Below are 15,187 nucleotides of genomic sequence, written 5' to 3' on the forward strand. Positions count from 1 at the left end.
TGTATCTGATATCTAGGTAGGTATAATAAACACATGTTTTGTCCTTCAATATGTACCTGATATCTAGGTAGGTATTATAAACACATGTTTTGTCCTTCAATATGTACCTGATATCTAGGTAGGTATAGTAAACACATGTTTTGTCCTTCAATATGTACCTGATATTTAGGTAGGTATAATAAACATATGTTTTGTCCTTCAATATATACCTGATATCTAGGTAGGTATAATAAACACATGTTTTGTCCTTCAATATGTACCTGATATCTAGGTAGGTATAATAAACACATGTTTTGTCCTTCAATATGTACCTGATATCTAGGTAGGTATAATAAACACATGTTTTGCCCTTCAATATGTACCTGATATCTAGGTAGGTATAATAAACACATGTTTTGTCCTTCAATATGTACCTGATATCTAGGTAGGTATAATAAACACATGCTTTGTCCTTCAATATGTACCTGATATCTAGGTAGGTATAATAAACACATGCTTTGTCCTTCAATATACCTGATATCTAGGTAGGTATAATAAACACATGCTTTGTCCTTCAATATGTACCTGATATCTAGGTAGGTATAATAAACACATGTTTTGTCCTTCAATATACCTGATATCTAGTTAGGTATCATATCGTAGACAATAAATTTGATCGATGTTTTAGGTTTAAATGTCCAACACTTTAACCATTTAGCCACAGAGGTAAAGAGAATAAGTGCAAGAATATCAGTTAGCTGTGGCAATATATACTAATAAAATCACTATATATATATATATCATGGTGTTTTTCTTTAGCTCACCTGGCCCGAAGGGCCGGTGAGCTTATGTCATGGCGCGGCGTCCGTCGTCCGTCCGTCAACATTTCCTTTAAATCGCTACTAGTCATAGAGTTCTGGATGAATTGTAACCAAATTTGGCCAGAAACATCCTTGGGGGAAGGGGAACAGAACTTGTATAAATTTTGGCTCTGACCCCCCGGGGGCAGGAGGGGCGGGGCCCAATAGGGGTAATAGAGGTAAATTCTATAAATCGCTATTTGTCCTAGAGTTCTGCATGGATTGTAACCAAATTTGGCCAGAAACATCCTTGGGGGAAGGGGAACAGAACTTGTATAAATTTTGGCTCTGACCCCCCGGGGGCAGGAGGGGCGGGGCCCAATAGGGGAAATAGAGGTAAATCCTATAAATCGCTACTTGTCCTAGAGTTCTGCATGGATTGTAACCAAATTTGGCCACAAACATCCTTGGGGGAAGGGGAACAGAACTTGTATAAATTTTGGCTCTGACCCCAAGGGGGCAGGAGGGGCGGGGCCCAATAGGGGAAATAGAGGTAAATCCTATAAATCGCTACTTGTCCTAGAGTTCTGCATGGATTGTAACCAAATTTGGCCAGGCACATCCTTGGGGGAAGGGGAACAGAACTTGTATAAATTTTGGCTCTGACATCCCGGGGGCAGGAGGGGCGGGGCCCAATAGGGAAATAGAGGTAAATCCTATAAATCGCTACTTGTCCTAGAGTTCTGCATGGATTGTAACCAAATTTGGCCAGAAACATCCTTGGGGGAAGGGGAACAGAACTTGTATAAATTTTGGCTCTGACCCCAAGGGGGCAGGAGGGGCGGGGCCCAATAGGGGAAATAGAGGTAAATCCTATAAATCGCTACTTGTCCTAGAGTTCTGCATGGATTGTAACCAAATTTGGCCAGAAACATCCTTGGGGGAAGGGGAACAGAACTTGTATAAATTTTGGCTCTGACCCCCCGGGGGCAGGAGGGGCGGGGCCCAATAGGGGAAATAGAGGTAAATCCTATAAATCGCTACTTGTCCTAGAGTTCTGCATGGATTGTAACCAAATTTGGCCAGAAACATCCTTGGGGGAAGGGGAACAGAACTTGTATAAATTTTGGCTCTGACCCCCGGGGGGCAGGAGGGGCGGGGCCCAATAGGGGAAATAGAGGTAAATCCTATAAATCGCTACTTGTCCTAGAGTTCTGCATGGATTGTAACCAAATTTGGCCAGAAACATCCTTGGGGGAAGGGGACCAGAACTTGTATAAATTTTGGCTCTGACCCCAAGGGGGCAGGAGGGGCGGGGCCCAATAAGGGAAATAGAGGTAAATCCTAAAAATCGCTACTTGTCCTAGAGTTCTGCATGGATTGTACCACCCAAATTTGGCCAGAAACATCCTTGGGGTTAACAGAATTCGTATAAATTTTGGGTTTGACCCCCTGGAGCAGAAAAAGTGGGGCCCAATAGGGGAATTTAGAGGTTAATATTCAAATTCCTTCAGAAAATAAACAATGAACTTGTATTCAGAACATTACTTGGCATTACAAACCAGGTGAGCGATACAGGCCCTCTGGGCCTCTTGTCTTTCTCTATATATTAAAAGTAACGTTTCTCTGTTGTACAGACTGTTGGAGGCAGATCAGAAGTCTTGCAGTTCTCTGAACTCGGCACCCTCCCCGACCCCCGGTCACTCACGGAAGGGATCAGGATCAAGTGTCCAGTCGTCGACTTCGTCCAACAGTCACTACAGCACACAGCAGACCGACGATGAAAACAGTATGTATCATGTATTATTTACAGCAATAACTGACCCAATTGTGGGAGATTTCATCATTACCCACCATTGTTACGTAATTCACACTACAACGGGTTTACAGTAGTGTAACATCAGTTACCATTATGTATGCAAAAAACAATGTCATTATAGCATGAATACACTTAAGTCTGGAACAGTGATGGTTGTGCTCTTCATAAAAAACAATGTCATTATAGCATGAATACACTTCAGGAACAAAACACATGTCATAATACACTTAAGTCTGGAACAGTGATGGTTGTGCACTTCACAAAAAACAATGTCATTATAGCATGAATACACTTCAGTCTGGAACAGTGATGGTTGTGCACTTCACAAAAAACAATGTCATTATAGCATGAATACACTTTAGTCTGGAACAGTGATGGTTGTGCACTTCACAAAAAAACAATGTCATTATAGCATGAATACACTTCAGTCTGGAACGGTGATGGTTGTGCACTTCACAAAAACAATGTCATTATAGCATGAATACACTTCAGTCTGGAACAGTGATGGTTGTGCACTTCACAAAAAACAATGTCATTATAGCATGAATACACTTCAGTCTGGAACAGTGATGGTTGTGCACTTCACAAAAAACAATGTCATTATAGCATGAATACACTTCAGTCTGGAACAGTGATGGTTGTGCACTTCACAAAAAACAATGTCATTATAGCATGAATACACTTCAGTCTGGAACAGTGATGGTTGTGCACTTCACAAAAGACAATGTCATTATAGCATGAATACACTTCAGTCTGGAACAGTGATGGTTGCACAATTGCACAATTTGTTAAATTTTATTGCAGTAAGGGGAGCAGTGTTATGATATGAGATTATCTGATGAGTACAGAAGTTGTGTTCTGGCTAGCCAAGTATTTAGCCTTGTAGTAAATATAGAGAAATTCCAAGTCTTATTCTGTCTGAATTAATGTCATGCAAAGTCTTGTTCTGACTCTAATAGTCAAATAGTTTTGAGTTAGCCTCTTTTGTTTCTGAAACCAGGTAAATATCAGAAACCAAGTAAATATCAAGTCCAGTACTGACTGTGCATGGAACCTTATGCTGATATGATAGCCAGATTCCTAAGTTCAAATTTTTAAAACAACATATAAGGTTTACATCATCATGCATGTAGAACGAATATACGTATCCGGCCTACTATACCTTTCGGGCGGGTACGAATTGGTCCCTATGTGTCGTTGTGGAGCACTGCCTCCGAAAATCACTCGGGCATAGTTTTCTTTACTTTTTTGTAGGTTTCCAATTATTTTATGCGTATACATGGATTTACATATTATTTTTGTCCAAAACAAACATAACTACCATTCTTAATATCTACCGTACCGCTAACAAGACGTCAAATTTACAATTTGTGGACTTGCCGTATAAATTCCCTTCAGAAAGACCTTCATATGTAATATTTAAAAATAATAATGCCTGGATGAGAATTTGATATTTTATGTGGTTCAGTTTTATTGCCTAGTAGGTAAGCGATATCAAACAAGTACGATAAAAATGCAAACAAACGTTTTATTATGATTTGTATCATCATTACTTTGCTCCATTAGCAGTAATAGGCACCAATTGTAGCTCTAAAGACGACGCCATTTTCTGTCAAAAAGTCTTTTGAGCTACAATATTGCAGCTATCATGCATTCAGCTCTGGTTGATTATAATGTGAATGTTTTTCCTTGTTACAGGTTCTACGTCGGGAAACCTGTGGGATATATGGGGGAAACTTGTCAATGACTGGGAAAATGCCAAAAAGAAACAAACGTATATCAAGGTAAGATACATTGTGTGTAGAATGTTTTGTATTTTTTATATGTTCCCTTATCCTGTATGTTGTCAAATGCATGAAGCCTTTTTGTTTACACCCCAGTTTCATGTACATTCCTGAAATTTAATTTCGCCTTAGGAAAGCATTACCTACTTAAAGAAACAATTAAATGAGGCTTATTCTAGTAAATAACCACAAAGCAAAATATGGCATAAAGGTATTGTTCTACATTTCTTATGAAACATATTCACATGAAATATTTTAAAAAAAATCTGCGACATTGTGAAGTATTTTTATTGAGACCATTGAAATTCCAAATTGTATAGCAATACCATTCAGCAGGTACAATATGTAGGCTGTACTCATACCCGAGCTTATGCCATGTAAGAAACCACCAAGGAGTTGATGAAATTGTTTTTTAGACAGGAGCACTCACATAATATGGTAAACACGCTACTGTAAAAACAATTTTAGTAGTTCTAGACAATTTACTCCACTAGCAAGAGTCAGAGTTCGGCATACAAGACGTCCGACCACATTGTGTAGTGGCGGGCAGCGAGCAAGTTCATCACAGTGGGTTTTTCTGGCATATCACAGTAAAACTTACGAATTTCACTTCCATTACAACTGGTTTGTTTCTGATATATTTTCAAATTTTAAGGTACTCTTAGACTGAATTGTCCCATGAAGGAAATATCTCAATGGAGAGTTTTAAGTTAAGGGATTCCTTAAAGTTAAATATTTGTAAAACTGGGCCCAGAACAAGAAAAAGTTTACCAGGGTAAACTTATTTTTCCTTTGATGTTTATATAGGATTTGGTTCGGAAGGGAATTCCTCACCATTTCCGAGGGTTAGCCTGGCAGCTGCTGTTGAATGTGAATGACTCCCCCCACCGACAGATGTATGCTGAGTACTTAAAAGATAGCTCGCCAAGCGAAAGGCTCATCAAACGAGATATCGCAAGAACTTTCCCAGAACAAGAATTCTTCAAAGAGAAGGATGGACTTGGTCAGGAGAGTCTTTTTAATGTGATGAAGGTATTATGTTTAAAAAGAAAGAAACTAGTATGATAAGTGTAAATGTTATAACATTTATCTACTTTCAAGTCTACAATTCAGATTTATTTTAAGAACAAAGAGATACATATCATTTGTAAATTATTCAATCGTGCTTGTTTCAAGCATTTCTATTACCTTGAAAATTTATATTATCATCTCATCATGTGACAGAAAAGTGTTGTTGTTTTTAACTGTGTCTTGGATCGGCTTATACTGCTGCATAACTATTTTTTTTTTTAAATCAAACCTCAGGGGATAGATTGAATAATAAGGATATTAACTAAATGTACATGTATAAAACCAGACTTCTTATGTTAAGGAGCTATAAAACGAATTCATATTATACTCCCTTATCAATTATAACTTTTAAAAAATATGTTCAATTTAATCCTTACCTAATAGCAAAACCGTTTACTAGTAACTGTTTTCATTTGAATGTTTCATATGATATTTGTTGATCTGTACATATGTTTTGTGTTGAATACGTGATTACGTTAGCTGACGTCTGTTTTGCAGGCCTACTCGCTCCATGACAGAGAGGTCGGGTACTGCCAAGGGAGTGGATTTATAGTAGGACTACTCCTGATGCAGGTAATAACACCAGGATCTAACATCACCATATTAGGGAGTTTAATGTGTGTAGAAAGTTAACTATCAAAGCCTGTTTCAAAAGAAAGTAACATATCAAAACCTAATGGGGCAAAGAAGTAAACCTAACAGTCTAGATAAATTAGATTGTCAGAGTTTTAAGGTAGTCTACCTCTTTAAGTAGTCAGTAGTATTTTAAATATCATTTCAAAAGAACGTTACAAATTGATCAAAACTTTCTTTTTCCATGCACACAAAGCATTAAATATGGGCAATATCCGATTTCCCTATCAGAAAAAAAATTGTTATTGTCTAGGAAATTGATGTATTGGGAGATAAGACACAACCAGTTATTAGTTACTGATATGGCTGGATTAATTTAATAACAATGAATACATTGATCATACAATTACTATAATTTTGTTTGAATGTCCCTTGCATCAGCCCCTTGACTTCCTGTATGTTGTGTTGTAGACAAGCAGTTTGACCACCTGTATGTATGTTGTGTTGTAAACAAGCAGTTTGACCTCCTGTATGTTGTGTTGTAAACAAGCTGTTTGACCTCCTGTATGTTGTGTTGTAGACAGGCCTTTTGACCACCTGTATGTTGTGTTGTAGACAGGCCGTTTGACCTCCTGTATGTTGTGTTGTAGACAGGCCGTTTGACCTCCTGTATGTTGTGTTGTAGACAGGCCGTTTGACCTCCTGTATGTTGTGTTGTAGACAGGCCGTTTGACCTCCTGTATGTTGTGTTGTAGACAGGCCGTTTGACCTCCTGTATGTGTGTTGTGTTGTAGACAGGCCGTTTGACCTCCTGTATGTGTGTTGTGTTGTAGACAAACAAGCTGTTTGACCACCTGTATGTTGTGTTGTAGACCGCCGTTTGACCTGCTGTATGTTGTGTTGTAGACAGGCCGTTTGACCTCCTGTATGTTGAGTTGTATACAGGCTGTTGGACCTCCTGTATGTTATGTTGTAGACAGGCCGTTTGACCTCCTGTATGTTGTGTTGTAGACAGGCCGTTTGACCTCCTGTATGTTGTGTTGTAGACAGGCCGTTTGACCTCCTGTATGTATGTTGTGTTGTAGACAAGCCCTTTGACCTCCTGTATGTTGTGTTGTAGACAGGCTGTTTGACCTCCTGTATGTTGTGTTGTAGACAGGCTGTTTGACCTCCTGTATGTTGTGTTGTGGACAGGCTGTTTGACCTCCTGTATGTTGTGTTGTAGACAGGCCGTTTGACCTCCTGTATGTTTTGTTATAGATGCCAGAAGAAGAAACATTTGCGGTGCTAGTAAAATTAATGCAGGACTATCGTCTCCGAGAGCTGTTCAAACCCAGTATGGCAGAGCTTGGTTTGTGTATGTACAAACTGGAGTGGCTCATACAGGTACGTCTACTTACAAGATTGCATTTCAACATGGCGCAAAAAATGAGATTAATAATAAATTCATTTGTAAAACAGATAAAAATCACACACATTTTATTTTTTGCCTTTTTACTCAACAATAGATTGGCAAATTACATATATGTAAGCATGGAAACTAGGTCCACATCTCATATACAGATGCATAAAGCTATATGTAATTATTTTACAACATTTGAGAGGCAAAATATAGACTGGATGAGAATAACCTAATTTTCCATTTCTTGTACATTGTTACAGACCTATTCATCATTTATTAAGCATCTTATAAAGAATTGCGTTCTCCAACTATCCTTATCTTCCTGTTTGTAGATTGTTCGCACCATTACAATATTGCTATGTTATTTTACAGGAGTTGTTGCCGAACTTGTATGTCCACTTCCAGACCCAGGGATTCTACACATCTATGTACGCCTCCTCCTGGTTCCTCACGCTCTTCTCTACAACACTACCAATGTCCATGGCCTGTAGAGTCATGGATGTGTTTATCTCAGAGGTAAGTTCTCTTAATACACTTAGAACAGATCTGTATTCCATATACTGGACAGTCTTACATGGGTCTATCAAGTGGACAGGGATTATCTCGAATCAGTTAAATGTAAAATATCTTGCACGATGTTACAGATATACCCATCCACTTGACAGATCCATGATTGATTATTTTTCTCCCATACTTAGAAGGAAAATGATCAAATTTCAGTTGCTATCTAGCATTTTTGTCTGCCACAGTGACAGAAAAAATGTGATGCATCAAAATTGATGATATCATCGACAATGGACGCTGCAGTTACGCCGCAATGTATTGTACGTATGACTGGTTATATTAGTTGCTGTATTAATAAGAAATTTCCCTCTTTTTATTAGTATTTAATATTTTGATTTCTACGTTCAGGGTATGGACTTTATATTCCGGTTGGCCGTTGCAATATTACAGACTAGTCAGGATTTACTGAAGACTATGGACATGGAAGGCATGCTCAAGGTAACTACATCATTGTATTGTACAATATTTATATTTGGGGGGGGGGAGCTAAGAAGTACATGCTTTGACAGGGGAGCTAAGAAGTACATGCTTTGATAGGGGAGCTAAGAAGTACATGCTTTGACAGGGGAGCGAAGAAGTACATGCTTTGACAATGGCTACAAACAGTTTGTACATCTAGGGGAAACAACTCTAGCAGGCTTAAAGAAAATTGGTTTTGATGTTTCAGTCTGACTTAAATATCTTGTAATGGTAATTTTGAACCATATAATTATATTCAAATGAGATGTTAAGGAAACTTATTATAATATAAATTAATTTTATTCAATATGATAAACTCTAGAGAAATTAATTAAGAATGAGTTTCCTGCATATTTTAACCACTATTTTTGCTGCATGTTTTGTCCTGGGAAGATATTAATTGGTTTCAATTTTCCCTTGATTGTATCATTTAGAAACTTGATACTATATTCACAAAGTAGCAATTCTTCTACACTTGTACAGCAAGTTTCTTGATATATTTTACATGGATTCAGGGTTCTTTCACAAGTAAAATTGCATGAGCAAAATGGAAACCAGTCTTTAGAAGATCAGCAAATATGAGATGAAAATTTACTAATTTACTTTTCATCTTGGAACAAGGACAGCTGAGGAAATCTGTCCGATTTTGGTATTTGAATTGTGTTGACATTGTCAGTTAAAGATTGTACTTTAAGTAGAAATTAAGAAATAACAACTGATTATCACTGTTCAATTACTATAGTTTTAGTTATGCTAGCTAGTTGATAAGTTAAACCATATGTCTATTTGTATTTTATTTTTTTCAGTTTTTCCAGAAGGAAGTCCCTCTACGATATGAACAAGATCCTGAGAAACTGTTCCAGGCAGCGTACCAAGTACGATATAACACAAAGAAAATGAAAAAGTAAGCAATGCAACCAAGTTCGACTGTAGTTGCCAAATTTATGTCATCTCATTGGGTATATCTTGTATAAGATGTAAGTTTGACATTGTTTATGGTTTAGTTTTGTGTCCCATTAACAGCCAAAATCATCTGAGATGGAGTAAAAGTTATGAGTATACTCAGGAAAGAACAACAACAATCCACATGGGTTTTAAACTTTTATCTCAGAGGTTGAGCAATAGACTCCCATGTCACCGTAACTAGTTGGCCATTGTAACCCCTACCCTCACACCATCTTCCACAGACTTACATACTAACACCTGACTGATATCTTTACACCTATTCTTATCTCTACCCTTTTACCCCTACCCCTAATCTACCATTCCCTCATACCAAAACTATTTCCTTAATTCATCACCTATATTACAAACCCCAAACCTATTCTAATACCCCTTTACCTCAGGGGTTTCAATATCTGGCGGTACCCAGTACTTTTTGTTGGTTAACCCTGACTTGATTTGGGCTAAATTACATTAGATAGTATGCAGGGAGTATAGAAAAGTAAATTGCAATTGTACCACCTCTCTTGAAAGATAATGAAAGCCCTGAATATCTGCACTCACACTCACAACTAGCATTGTATTATCCCCTTATCTCTGTCTCATACACTTATACCCACATCCCTTATCTAGCACCCACACCCCTTTTTATGTTTTACTTCCCCACAACCCTATCTATATTCCCCTACCCCACACCCCTATCTATATTTCCCTATCCCACACCCCTTTTTATGTTCCACTACCCCACGACCCTATCTATATTCCCCTACCTGACACCCCTATTTATATTCCCCTACCCCACACCCCTTTTTATGTTCCACGACCCTACACCCCTATCTATATTCCCCTACCCTACACCCCTATCTTTATTCCCCTATCCCACACCACTTTCTATATTCCCCTACCCCATACCCTTATCTATATTCCCCTACCCCACACCCCTATCTATATTCCCCTACCCCACACCCCTTTTTATGTTCCACTACCCTACACCCCTATCTATATTCCCCTACCCTACTCCCCTATCTTTATTCCCCTATCCCACACCCCTATCTATATTCCCCTACCCCACACCCCTTTCTATATTCCCCTACCCCACACCCCTATTCCCCTACCCCACACCCCTTTCTATATTCCCCTACCTCACACTCCTATCTATATTCCCCTACCCCACACCCCTATCTTTATTCCCCTATCCAACACCACTTTCTATATTCCCCTACCCCACACCCCTATCTTTATTCCCCTATCCAACACCACTTTCTATATTCCCTACTCCACACTCCTATCTATATTCCCCTACCCCACATCCCTATCTATATTCCCCTACCCCACACCCCTATCTATGTTCCCCTACTCCACACCCCTATCCCACACCCCTATCTATATTCCCCTACCCCACACCCCTATCTATGTTCCCCTACTCCACACCCTATCTATATTCCCCTACCACACACCCCTATCTTTATTCCCCTATCTAACACCACTTTCTATATTCCCCTACCCCACACCCCTATCTATATTCCCCTACCCCACACCCCTATCTATATTCCCCTACCACACATCCCTATCTTATTCCCCTATCCAACACCACTTTCTATATTCCCCTACTCCACACTCCTATCTATATTCCCCTACCCCACATCCCTATCTATATTCCCCTACCCCACACCCCTATCTATGTTCCCCTACTCCACACCCCTATCTATTTTCCCTACCCCACACCCTATCTATATTCCCCTACCCACATCCCTATCTATATTCCCCTACCCACACCCCACCCCTATCTATATTCCCCTTACCCCCCACACCCCTATCTATCTATATTCCCCTACCCCACACCCCTATCTATGTTCCCCTACCCCACACCCCTATCTATGTTCCCCTACCCCACACTCCTATCTATATCCCCTACCCCACACCCCCTTTCCCACCCCACACCCTATCTATATTCCCTTACTCCACATCCCTATCTATATTCCCCTACCCCACACCCCTGTCTATATTCCCCTACCCCACACCCCTATCTATATTCCTCTACTCCACACCCCTTTCTATATTCCCCTACTCCACACCCCTTTCTATATTCCCCTACCCCACACCCCTTTCTATATTCCCCTACCCCACACCCCTATCTATATTCCCCTACCCAACACCCTATCTATATTCCCCTACCACACACCCCTATTCCCCTACCCCCACACCCCTATTCCCCTACCCCACACCCCTATCTATATTCCCCTACCCCACACCCCTTTCTATATTCCCCTACCCCACACCCCTATCTATATTCCCCTACCAGACACCCCTATCTTTATTCCCCTATCCAACACCACTTTCTATATTCCCCTACCCCACACCCCTATCTTTATTCCCCTATCCAACACCACTTTCTATATTCCCCTACTCCACACTTCTATCTATATTCCCCATTCCCCACACCCCTATCTATATTCCCCTACCCCACACCCCTATCTATGTTCGCCTACCCCACACCCCTATCTATGTTCCCCTACCCCACACTCCTATCTATATTCCCCTACCCCACATCCCTATCTATATTCCCCTACCCCACACCCCTATCTATGTTCCCCTACTCCACACCCCTATCTATATTCCCCTACCACACACCCCTATCTTTATTCCCCTATCTAACACCACTTTCTATATTCCCCTACCCCACACCCCTATCTATATTCCCCTACCCCACACCCCTATTTATATTCCCCTCCCCCACACCCCTACTTATGTTCCCCTACCCCACACCCCTATCTGTATTCCTCTATGCACTCCATATCCCTATCTATATTCCCCTACTCCACACCTCTATCTATATTCCCCTACCCCACACCCCTATATATATGCCCCTACCCCACACCCCTATCTATATTCCCTACCCCACACCACTATCTGTATTCCCTTAAGCACCCCACACCCCTATTTATATTCCCCTGCCCCACACCTCTATCTATATTCCTCTTCCCCACGTCCCTATCTATATTCTCCTACCTCAAACCCCTTTCTATATTCCCCTATCCCACAACCCTTTCTATATTCCCCTACCTGACACCCCTATCTATATTCCCCTACCCCACACACCTTTCTATATTCCCCTACCCCACACCCCTATCTATATTCCCCTACCCCACACCCCTTTCTATATTCCCCTACCCCACACCCCTTTCTATATTCCCCTAACCCCACACCCCTTTCTATATTCCCCTACCCCACACCCCTTTCTATATTCCCCTACCCCACACCCCTTTCTATATTCCCCTACCCCACACCCCTATCTATATTCCCCTACCCCACACCCCTATCTATATTCCCCTACCCCACACCCCTATCTATGTTCCCCTACCCCACACCCCTATCTATATTCTTCTACCCCAAACCCCTTTCTATATTCCCCGTAACCCACAACCCTTTCTATATTTCCCTACCCGACACCCCTATCTATATTCCCCTACCCCACACCCCTTTCTATATTCCTGTACTCCACACCCCTATCTATATTCCTCTTCCCCTCACCTCTTTCTATATTCCCCTACCCCACATCCCTATCTATATTCCCCTACCCCATATCCTTTTCTATATTCCTCTACCCCACACCCCTATCTTTCTACCCCTACCCCGCACCCCTATCCACATTCCCTTACCTCCATAATTCTACCCATATTCCCCTATCCTCTCACCAATATCATTCATAGTAGCCAAAGAACAAAAAGATACTGCAGCTTTCCAAACATCTTGTTAATTATTTGTTTCCATTGTAACTGACCGAAGGGTTACAGTAGTGTGTTCTATCACTTGTGCCTCAAGGCTGTTCGTGACACTGTTAAATATTCTAGATAGATTAAATTCTTAGGCCATTTATTTGTATGTAGTACAGCCAAGTAAATACTGAGGTTTATAAGGCCTGTTATTTAGATGTCTGTCCAGGTAATGAACTGGTCACTAATGGTTTACATAACCCCACACTGACCACAGTTTATGGGTACATTACCTGTAGATTAATTGACCACTGGTCCATTTCAGCTGACCAGTTATAAACTTCAGTAGGAGATTTACTGATCATCATAGTGAACCTTCCTTAATCACCATAGGGGCCAAACATGTTCACACCCACAACTCCCATGAGGGACATATTCTTATCCACTGCCATGAATGTATCTACCCAAGGGCCATTCTAATCCACTCCCATGTATGTATCTACCCAAGGGCTATTCTAATCCACTGCTGTGTATTTATCCACTTAAGAGCTATTCTAATCCACTCCCATGTATATATCCACCCAAGAGCCATTCTAATCCATTCCCACGTATGTATCCACCCAAGGGCCATTCTAATCCACTCCCACATATGTATCCACCCAAGGGCCATTCTAATTCTCTCCTACGAATGTATCCACACAAGGGCCATTTTAATCCACTCCAACGAATGCGTAATTGACCAAGGGTCATTCTAATCCACTCCCATGAATACCTTATCCACCGAAGGACGATTCTAATCTACTCCCCCAAGGTATCTTATTTACTACCTTGAACGTATCCATGCAACCAAGAGCCATTCTAATCCACTCCCATGAATACCTTATCCACCCAAGGATCATATTCTAATTCACTCCCATGAAAGTATCCACCCAAGGGCCATTCTAATCCACTCCCACAAGTACTTTATCCACCCAAGGGCCATTCTAATTCAGTCCCACCAATACTTTATCCACCCAAGGGCCATTATTCACTGTGATTCCTTAGTTATCAGGGGCCATTATGTTTATGGTTGTTGATTATTTTTTTTAGAAAAAATGTTTAGAAGGCTTTTATCTCCAACTGAGCTAGATACATATATTAAATAATATAACCATCAATGGGAGTTTTTGGCCTGGAAAATTCTATCATGGATCACAGCACAACAAAAACAAGTGTAAGTTGTTTACAAAAAAGTTATTCAGGCCTTTAAATTTAATCACTGTACGTTTATACAAAGAATTATATCTAATGTGTTTTTACTGGCAGTCGTGCATGTATTTACATAATTTTTATCTTCTATATAATTCTATCTGATGAGAATTGACGGTCCCTTGGGCTGTATAACCTGTTTTGTATTCCCGTACATTGTCACACAGGTAATAAGCTACAGAATTATCATTTCACTATCATCTTGACATCATTTAAACACCATCAAACAGTTTGGCTATTGAAGTCATGATTTATGTGGCAATGATGTGGAGGATAAGAATTCTTCACGGAGACGTGTAATTTGGCAAAAATTCAAAATTATAGGGGAAATATTATAAAATCATTTCTCTCAAGTTACAAATGTGTGCTTATATTGATTTCATAATGGATCAAAGAAATTGGTACAAATAATTGCAATTTCCTGAAGGATTTACTAATTGAATTTATTATGGTACATGTGTGAAGGGATAAAAATATGTTCTCAAAATGATTTATAAGTTTATGCACAACTTCATAAATGTGACCACGACAACTAGAGCATTTCCATGATTGTAAGATGAAACATGGGTAAAAGGACTTGACAGCGACTGAAAGTAAAACAGGTTTCTCTCTGTTATTTATATAATAAATTGACCTGGTTATATGAAAATCTAGGCCAAGGGCTTTAAAAGGGTGAAGACTGTAAAACAAATTATTTCAAAGATCATATTCATGGAGAATCTTACATAAAACATACTCAAACATCACCTTCACAATTATATGAGGTTTATAAAAGGGGGTAATTGGGGTTATATTTTCTGAATCCATGTATCTTAGTATTCAGAAAGTTGGGT

At 39.9% G+C, this 15,187-nt stretch overlaps 1 protein-coding gene across 4 annotated transcripts in view; it reads left to right on the forward strand.

The window, feature by feature from the left end:
* The window catches only part of LOC138320873 (ecotropic viral integration site 5 ortholog-like), a 75,536-nt gene that overhangs the window by 32,941 nt on the left and 27,408 nt on the right, over positions 1-15,187 (forward strand). For all 4 annotated transcript variants that reach the window (XR_011208259.1, XM_069264150.1, XM_069264153.1 and 1 more), the window contains exons 3-10: positions 2,417-2,568; positions 4,297-4,382; positions 5,190-5,414; positions 5,952-6,026; positions 7,287-7,412; positions 7,801-7,944; positions 8,341-8,430; positions 9,258-9,355. Coding sequence is in view for 3 of the 4 variants with exons in the window: in XM_069264150.1 (XP_069120251.1) it covers positions 2,417-2,568; positions 4,297-4,382; positions 5,190-5,414; positions 5,952-6,026; positions 7,287-7,412; positions 7,801-7,944; positions 8,341-8,430; positions 9,258-9,355 (996 nt within the window). In the remaining variant the exon portion in view is untranslated. The remainder of the gene's footprint in view (positions 1-2,416; positions 2,569-4,296; positions 4,383-5,189; positions 5,415-5,951; positions 6,027-7,286; positions 7,413-7,800; positions 7,945-8,340; positions 8,431-9,257; positions 9,356-15,187) is intronic.

Source organism: Argopecten irradians, chromosome 4 (genome assembly GCF_041381155.1).
Source record: "Argopecten irradians isolate NY chromosome 4, Ai_NY, whole genome shotgun sequence".
Taxonomy (NCBI): domain Eukaryota; kingdom Metazoa; phylum Mollusca; class Bivalvia; order Pectinida; family Pectinidae; genus Argopecten; species Argopecten irradians.